The sequence below is a fragment of the Eptatretus burgeri genome, chromosome 11 (genome assembly GCF_056783735.1).
Source record: "Eptatretus burgeri isolate ZD-2024b chromosome 11, Ebu_testis_v1, whole genome shotgun sequence".
NCBI lineage: Eukaryota > Metazoa > Chordata > Myxini > Myxiniformes > Myxinidae > Eptatretus > Eptatretus burgeri.
Genome location: NC_140971.1, coordinates 45,953,830 through 45,963,829, shown reverse-complemented (window position 1 = coordinate 45,963,829; position 10,000 = coordinate 45,953,830). Strand labels below are relative to the sequence as shown.

At 42.2% G+C, this 10,000-nt stretch overlaps 1 protein-coding gene across 3 annotated transcripts in view; it reads left to right on the top strand.

The window, feature by feature from the left end:
* The window catches only part of INTS3 (integrator complex subunit 3), a 128,908-nt gene that overhangs the window by 49,306 nt on the left and 69,602 nt on the right, over positions 1-10,000 (top strand). For all 3 annotated transcript variants that reach the window (XM_085846307.1, XM_085846308.1, XM_085846309.1), the window contains exons 16-17: positions 1,141-1,279; positions 6,165-6,222. In XM_085846307.1, the coding sequence (XP_085702433.1) occupies positions 1,141-1,279; positions 6,165-6,222 (197 nt within the window). The remainder of the gene's footprint in view (positions 1-1,140; positions 1,280-6,164; positions 6,223-10,000) is intronic.

The window sequence follows — 10,000 nt, the reverse complement described above, 5'->3', positions numbered from 1 at the left end:
CCAGACAGACAGACAGATGAAGCCAAATACAATAGTCCCCCCTTTTTTTTCTTCCAAATAGCCTGGTGGTAAAAATCGGCATGCTGGAGTATCGTGGGAGCCAGTAAAGTGTTTTGAGGATTGGAGCAATGTGATCAAACTTACAAATTCAAACTACGAGCATGTCTGGCATATTGTGAACAAGTTGTAAGTGCTTTGTATTTGGTTAAAAGAAAATAAAAGAAGGTTTTTCACCACATTAGAAATTCATCACCTCCACAATCCTCTGACTTTTACGATGAAACATTCGTAGAAGCCACAGTTGTGTTATTGACACTTGGCTGTACTTTGTCAGATATCTTATCCAGGAATGTCACATTTCATTCATGAACCTTTGTGGCAGAAAAAGGCAAAATAATGAGATGACGAAGTTTCCACTTGATACGAAGCCAATAACTGAACCAGACATTAATTGCATAACAGCTGCTCTTGTTGACCAAAAGTTAGCAAGCATTGACTGTGGATAAATATAATATATCCTCTTCCAATGAGTGGGAATTCACTTTGTGACAGTAAATATGCTAAGGTCACCAAGATGACAACCATAGAGAAAGAGACCAGATTTGAGTTGATAGGAGGCGGTAGAAAGCTGATAGACCGAGAAAACAAAATCCGAAACACAATGGGAAAACATACATTTGTTGCCAACCTTCATAAAGCAGGGTGAAAATATCCAAATGTGGTTAAAGAGCCATCTATACATATTCGGTGTCCAAAGAGACAAGGCAGAGTTATGGATGAAGAAAAATCGAGAGCAATGAAAAATGAGAAAAAGGAGAGGGGAGAGGGAAAAAAATGAGAGAGTAGTGCAGTTTATACAGAAGCAGGGGGAAAAGAAAATGAGACAGAAACAGAATCACACGAGGTAGCAAAGAAAAGGGAGGAAGGGTAGAATTGCTTTGATAAAGTTATTGTTTGGTAGACTCCAACTTAACCGGTTGAAAACCGTTCTTGAAGCCACAGGCAGTGCGTGCACGCCAGATGTTAAGCGTGCAAATGATTGCCATTGACGTGTCATTGGAAAAAAATTGTTCAAAATCGGAACGTGCTTTTTGCATTTCTATGATTCTTGTTTCTCATATCTTCCATTGGCTACCCCAGGCCTTGCAACGAAAAAGCTGGACTTGCGTTTTCAGCCCATCTGTGATGATGAAATTGAGGAGCCGGTGGATATCATGCAACATGCCGAACAGCTGGACGAGGCTTTGCGCGAGAGAGTATTCTCTCTGCAAAGAGAGAGGTCAGTGTGTGAGTGGGATTAAAGAGGGCCCTCCATGAAGCAAGGCATATATTTTGCATTTTTCCCCTTTTCTGCAGTGATTAGGCATTAATGAGAAGTTACTAACACAAGTTGTTTTTGACAAAGGTTGTGCAGGAGTGAGAGTCTGTCAGTGATTCAGGAAGTAGGGGATGGAGCATTTGCAAAAGGAGACAAAATAGCTTATAATGATATAATGGCCATTCTTGAAACAGACACATTATCTTAATGAGTGAGCAGTGAGGACTGTCCAAGTTTTCAGTTTGTACTTTATATAAAGCAGCTCATGTACAGAGTTGGTGCTGTCCTTTACACATCATTCAGTGCAGTGTAAAGTCTTCTCATGCTCTCATTCTTTAAGACACAGATGCTTTGCCTCTTATCTTTTCACGACATATGCAGTTTGTAATCTGAAGCCAGCATGGTGGACATCGTAAGCTCCTATGAATGGAGTTCAAAAAGTTTGATAACCGAGATACCCACAATCGTCCAATATAAGCCAATGTTGTTTTGAAATTAATATGTGATGTGTAATAAAAATATTTATTTATCAATCAAATATTCATATGTTTAAAAATGTAAATTTGGTGTGATTTGGATTATTGTGAGTATCTCAGTTGGAGAGGTTTTTCAATACACCTCTTATAAATTTATTTCTTACCTATTTCTTATTCAAAGTAATTTTTAAGCACGCACTGTCAGAGTACTTCTCATTGTATGCATATTTAATATATATGACAATAAACTCATTGTCTTCATAATTATCATAGTAATAATGAGATAATGTATTATCAAATCAACCTTTGCAATCAAGTTTCTGAAAGCATTTTCAGACCTGGGAGAGGTGTGTGTGTGTGTGTGTGTGTGTGTGTGTGTGTGTGTGTGTGTGTGTGTGTGTGTGTGTGTGTGTGTGTGTGTGTGTGTGTGTGTGTGTGTGTGTGTGTGTGTGTGTGTGTGTGTTGGGGTTTTTTGTTACGCGTCCGCATCCGTCTGTCCAAGATGCCTCACGTTCCTTCATATGCAGCACGTAACTATGTGTGGCATCTTTTGCTGGGGCATGGCTGTGTCGCTGATGCAATCCCCCTGCCCCCATCGTTTAGAAGAGGAATATGTAATTTGTTCAGAGTGCTGGCAATAACTTGCCTCTTCTCTGAGAAACACAAGGTGAGATATTCAATGCCCACCAACAAATTATAGCAGACAGCACATCTAGTTTAATGTCCATCTGAGAGACGGCACACACATTGATGAATCGCCTTGCCTGTGAAACACAAGGATGCCAGTATAGCTTGGTTGGGATTCATAACCATGCTAGACAGCTCAGATGTGAGTGTGTGTACCTCCAGGCTATCCTGCCGGTCTCTTTTGTGGCTAATCATCTCAAACCAACATGAATATTGAATGCAGAGCTGTGACGAGCTTTTTTCTGCTTGTAAAGTCCCCCCCCCGCCCCTCCCCCTATATAACATCACGGCTGAGGGAAGATCGAAGAGATAGAGGGTCAATGTCAACATTCTGACAGTGGGCCAGTTGAGCCACAGTTTTTTGTTTTTTTGTATACCTTGTTGAAGCTTGTATGAGAGCTAACACACAACACACATCAAGGGGGGCATCAGATAAGAGGGGCTGGAGTGGGAAGGACAAAACACTGGGGAACAGCAACATTAGGAGATCTATGGAAGGGAGATGGATGGGGTGGGAAACATGAAGTATACAATATGGACATTACAGAGTCTTTCAGGAGGGATAGCAGAGAATTTGAAGGAAGTGGGTTTGGGGTGGATTGATGTGGGTAGAAAAGATCGAGGATTTTGATTGGGGATGATAAGAGATGGTGGTGAACTGCTGTCTTGAAGACCTGGAGGGAAGAATGGGATTGAGGAGAGTGTGGGAGTTTCTACCAAAGGTGGGAAAAATGAGGAATGAAAGAGTGAAGGTGAGCAGTGATTCGTGATCTTGGTAGTTTTACCATAAGGCGGTTGCTGGTGGACCTTGAGTGCCCTGTGGAAATATGGGGACAGACAGAGCAGGGAGGTTGAGACCGGAGAGGAGATGGTAGAAGACAGAAAGACCACTGACCTGCCTGCGGTGAGAGTGTGAGAGTCCCAAAGACTCAGCCTTATCGTGGGAGATACCAACGATCCGAAATGCCTTGGTTTCCACAGCGTGAAGCCGAGAAAGGTGGGAGGCAGGAGCACCAGCCCAAAGGGGAGAGCAGTACTCCATCAGGCTGTGGACGAAAGCTTTGGATGTGGTCGGGAGCTCAGGTGGGCTGAGGAAGGACTTTGCACGAGGGACGATTCACAGTCTGCGACTGGCTTTTGAGGCCAGGTTGGAAAGGTGGCTTTCCCAGGAAAGATAGTGAGACCCAGAAGCTTGAACGAAAGGACTTCTTCCAGAGAATTGTTGAGAAAGTGGATGGGGGGGGGTTAACAAACAGTCCTTTCGGAGAGACAAAGTGAGTGTGTAGGATTTGTCAGGATTGAAAGACATGTTCCACGTGTTGGACCAGTTTGTGATTTTACCCAGATCTGGAGAGAGCGAAGAAGCTGCTGCTTCTCGGTCTGAGGGATGACAGATGGTACAGCAGAGAGTGGAGTCATCAGCAAAGAGATAAAGAGGATTTTCCAGAGAGTGGGAAAGATCATTGATGAAAACCAGAAAAAGAACAGGGCCCAGAACACTGTCTTGAAGAACTCCAGCCTGGACAGGAAGAGGGGATGAAAGAACTCCATTTCGGGTCACACGTTGACTGCAACAGGAGAGGAAGTCTGCGAGCCATGAGTGGAGATGACCTTGGATACCACAGGAAGAGAGTTTGGTGAGCAGGGCAGGGTGCCAGACTGTGTCAAAAGCACGCGATATGTCGGAGGATATGGCTCTGATTTCCTGTCTGGCATTGAGGACCTCCATCCATTGTTGGAGAGCAGAAGCAGCATATCCAGGGGAGAGTGACCTGATCTGAAACCAAATTGATGATCGGAAATCCAGCCATTGGAGAAGAGGAAGGATTTCATGTCTGAAGCGATGATGGATTCCATAACCTTGCTGATGATTGGGAGAAGGCTCATTGGTCTGTAGTTGTTGGGATCTCTTTTAGCACCTTTTTGCGTAGGGCAGTAATGTTTGCTGATTTCCAAGTGGATGGCAGATGACCTTGACCAAATGAGAGGGTGAATGGAACAGAGAGAGGGTGAGCAAGAGCAGAGGAGCAGGTTTTTAGGACACGTGGACTGATGCTGTCTGGACCGGTTGCAGAATCTGAGTCAAGCTTTGACAGCAAGCTTTCCACCTTGTCAGAGGAAAAGGACACAGAGTCCAGGGACAGTTGGGTGCGACTGGGTAAGGTGGGTACAGATAGCGATGGGTTTCAGCCACAAGATTTTGACGCAAACACAGAGTTTAGGCATTCAGCCTTTTCATGTGCGGTATCAGCAGTGCGGCCATTTTAGGTAAGGCAGGTGGGTTTGGGGTGGATTAACGCTGGGAAGGTCGGAGAGCTGAGAGCAGAAGTGCGGCCATTTTTGGTAAGGGAGGAGATTGAGGGGGAACATACACCAGAAACAGATTTGATTAGACGCCAACAGGATTTGGAGGAGGTGGAGAGGTTTGAGAGTTCAGGCTTGAGCTTAGAAAGATGTTGTTTTCTGGCTCTCCTGAGGGTAGATACACACTTCTTTCGAGCTTTATGGAAGGAACTGAGATTGGCCTCAGTTGGGTTTGCTTTCCATGAGGCAAAGGCAAGTTGTTTCAGGACAACTGCCTCACCACAAGTTTCAGTGAACCATGGGCGGGAGGAAGGGTAGGACAGCTGATGACGAGAGGGGATAAATCTGTGGATTGGACACAAGCGAGGGAATAAACGAACAGGAAAAGAGGAAGGGAGAAAACACAGTAATCTGAAAGTAAAATCATTGGGTTTGTGTAGAGTTATTAAGAGTGGAAAAGAACAGAGGTGGAGGTACTTTATGGGATGACATAAGATAGTGGTGCGCTGTTTACTTTTGAAGCCCTCGAGGGAAAAGTGCGAATGACCCATTCTCAGAAGGCAATTTCACAAATGGGAGAAAAGATGAACAAAGAAGTTGTGATGAGTATAATGCCTTGATTTCCAGAGTTTAACCAGGATGGAGTTACTGGAAGAACCTATGCATCCAAGATGAACTGGGGAAGGTCGGAGAGCTGAGAGCAGAAGGAGCTTGAACGAATGAGAGGCAGTAAAATGAACCGAAGAGGCCACCGACCTTTCTCTGTTGTGAGAGTAACAGGCCTTGTACTTCGGCCTAATTGTGGAAAATTCAAATAATGTTGAGTACTTTTGAATTCACAGAATCCGGGAGAGACAGTTACTCATGGAGTGCAGATGCAAAACAAATTTAAAGCAATGGTTTGACACTCATTTATCTGCTGGATGTTTGGAAAGTGAGAGGTTACTGCACCGACAGTGTTGTAAAGCAAGACAGGTATACAAGAGACAGACATACTAGACATAAGCAGGCAGATAGGAACAAAATAGACAAGATGAGCAGACAAATGGGTTAAAACAAGTATTTTTGGAGAAAGTCACACATAGGCTGATTGTGAAGTTCCCTGAGAAGTGATGCTGTCTTTGCTCCATTTTTGCACGCACTGGTGTTCAGGTCACATCAAGTGTAGCATCACAAGTTAAATGTTTGGCCGACATCAAAGGTTAAGTAGCATGTGTGGCAGTTTGTAAAATGTAGACTGTCATGTTATCACAGAGTTTGTTTCATGAGCTGACGAAATGACATCAAGGTCAAAGTGCTGCTGAGCATTTTATTTTTGCTTCAAATGGTTCGTTGGCTAGTGAACTTCATCAGGTTGTACGTGCATCTGTACATTGCAGTGACATGGAGACACAGTGTGAAATCATGCAGGCGATTGTAGAGATAATCCTCCAGATGGTGAGTGTTCTGCTATCAGAGACCATTTATTAAAATAGATGTTGAATATTCATTACACAAATATTTAACCTCCACCAGTATGTCCGATACCAACTCGTTCAGGCTGGAGGAACACTTTTTAAACTAGAACGGCACTCGGTCGAGCACATATCTCTGCCAGGCTGAACAGTTTACGTGTTGTATCCCACGGATAGGCTGGATCTGCATCCGGACCTTAACCAAAATTGAATTGGTTTGTTCTTGTCACCTACCCAACTCATCTCCCAAGTTTTGTCATAATCCGTCCACATTTTGAAATATCGTGCTCCGTACCGTTTTTGGCCCCATCTCTCAATGGTGAAGAATTACTTGAAGAATTAAAAAAAAATCTCATATCCTGATCTTTGTCTTCAACAAAATCGAATTAATTTGTGCTTGTCACACATCCAACATATTCACCAAGTTTTGTTTGACTCCGTCCGTAACTTTTTGAGATGTCCTGCTTACAGACAAAGTCAAATGGGTGAATATGGTGGCAGAGGTAACAACCTGTTTTTGCCATTATACATACACGTTGATCTCAATCATGCCACCGCACTGTTGAACCTTCAAAGTGTCTGTACCTATGGCAAGGCATTATTTATCACACCTGAAGTGTGTAAGTTACAACCCAAATCCATTCAACCATTCATTTATCAATCATATACATTTGCTCCAAATATTCTCCTTCTCTGTTTGTTGCATCATTCTTCCAAAGCATAGTGTTGGCTTAACAGTTAAGGTAGCTGGCTTAATTAAGATCTTAGGGTCTTGAGTTTGAGCCCCTGTCATACTGTTAAGCAGCACCAGTTGGGTTGGCCTGTCATCCTTATTCGATCAGAAAAATGAGTACCAGCTTAATGGAAACGGGGCACTGCATCAGCAGCGCAGCAACACTCCCAACAATGATGCAACCAGCATACACAGGCTGCTTATAAAATAATTGAAAAATCATTCTTCCATTCACTGCAGACTTGCATTACTTTTTTGGGGACATAGTTGCTCCAATCTTCCAATCCTTTTCTGCTGTATAAAAAAAACATTATTTCCCTTAATCATGGATTTGTCATGTTGAGTCACTTCTTAAAGTGGCTCAAAGTTAATTTCGAAATAATATGGCCATCTGTATGCAAGATGGTGGATATGATTTACTGACCCCTTCCCCCCTTCTTCTTCCTTGCCCTTGCCATACGCATGTCCTTTCACTTCCCCACCCCCACCGCTTTTACTCCCCCCAACAAATATCATATCCCTCCAAAGCACTTTCTTGGCAGGGAATACACTGAATGGTTTGCCATTTTCTCCACAGAAATAATGCCTTAAGGAGTAGAATATAATAACTCAGGCTGTTATGCGAGCAATGGTTGGTTGTTTTGAGGAAGAAAACGATGAAGGTTCATTGGCATTTATGAGTCAAAAGACAATTTACTGATCGGTTCGGTGATGTGCAATGTATATTGCTTCACAGCCAAGCCCAAGCTTGATTAAGAAAAAGCTCTATACTCTTTATCCTGTACTTTTATGGTGTTTTTTATCATCAATTATCGTTGGATGATGTCGAAACCGCCACTTTTTCATGGATATCATTTGGGGCCCGTCTCAAGTTGCCTTGGGGAAATTGAACATCAATCATAAAAATGACATGTTAGGATGAATTATTTAATTAATATTATTGGTTAAACATGTATATATGTAAATAAACATGTATACAGAAATATAAACATGTATTTAGGTTAAACATGGTTAAACATGTATATAGAAGTGTGTGTGTGTGTGTGTGTGTGTGTGTGTGTGTATGTGTATGTATGTATGTATGTATGTATGTATATATGTATGTATGTGTATATATATGTATGTATATATATATGTATATATATATATATGTATGTATATATATATATATATATATATATATATATATATGTATATATATATATATATATATATATATATATATATATATATATATGTATATATATATATGTGTGTGTATATATATATATATATATATATATATATATATATATATATATATATATATATATATATATATATATATATATATATATATATATATATATATATATATATATATATATATATATGTATATATATATATATATATATATATATATATATATATATATATATATATATATATATATATATATATATATATATATATATATATATATATATATATATATATATATATCTTTTTCTTCCTCTTTCGGCTTGCTCCCGTTAGGGGTCGCCACAGCTGATCAACCGTCTCCATTTCGCTCTATCCTCCACATCTTCCATTGACACTCCAACCACCCGCATGTCCGCCCTCACCGTATCCATGAACCTCTTCTTTGGCCTTCCTCTTCTCCTCCTTCCTGGCGGCTCCATCTTCAACATCCTTCTCCGGATATACTCCGTTTCCCTCCTGTGCACATGTCCAAACCATCTCAATCTCGCCTCTCTCACTTTGTCTCCAAACTGTCCAACCTGCGCTGTCCCTCTAATATACTCATTTCTTATCCTATCCATCCTCGTCACTCCCAACGAGAATCGCAGCATCTTTAACTCTGCCACCTCCAGCTCCGCTTCCTGTCTTTTTGTAAGTGCCACCGCCTCCAAACCATACAACATAGCTGGTCTCACTACCGTCTTATATACTTTCCCCTTCACTCTTGCAGCTACCCTTCTGTCACAAATCACTCCTGCAACTCTTCTCCACCCACTCCATCCTGCCTGCACTCTCTTTTTCACTTCTCTCCCACCCTCTCCGTTACTTTGGACAGTTGAACCCAAGTATTTAAACCCATCCGCCTTCCCCACCTCAACTTCTTGCAACCACACGATACCACCACCCTCCCTCTCATTTACGCACATGTACTCCGTCTTACTCCTACTGACTATCATTCCCCTTCTCTTCAGTGCGTACCTCCACTGCTCGAGGCTTGCCTCAGCCTGCTCCCTACTCTCCCTACAGATCATGTCATCCGCGAACATCATAGTCCATGGGGACTCCAGTCTGATCTCGTCCGTCAACCTGTCCATCACCATTGCAAACAGGAAAGGGCTCAGAGTCAATCCTTGGTGTAATCCCACTTTTCCCTTAAACCGGTCCGTCATTCCTACCGCACACCTCACCGCTGTCACACTGTCCTCATACATATCCTGCATGATCCTCACATACTTCTCCACCACTCCCGACTTCCTCATACAATGCCACAACTCCTCTCTTGGCACCCTATCATAAGCTTTCTCTTAATCCACAAACACACAATGTAACTCCTTCTGGCCTTCCCTATACTTCTCCATCAACATTCTCAAAGCAAACATTGCATCAGTGGTGCTCTTTCCTGGCATAAACCCATATTGCTGCTCACAGATCGTCACCTCTCCTCTCAACCTAGCTTCCACTACTCTTTCCCACAACTTCATGGTGTGGCTTAACAACTTTATCCCTCTGTAATTACCACAGCTCTGCACATCACCCTTATTCTTGAAAATCGGAACCAGTACACTTAATCTCCACTCCTCCGGCATCCTCTCACTTTCCAAGACTTTATTAAACAATCTGGTTAACAACCCCACTGCCATCTCTCCTAAGCACTTCCATGCCTCCACTGGTATACCATCTGGGCCAACCGCCTTTCCACTTTTCATCTTCTTCATAGCAGTCCTCACTTCATCCTTACTGATCCACCCCACTTCCAGATTCACTATCTCCACCTCTTCCAACCTTCTCTCTCTCTCTCATTTTCTT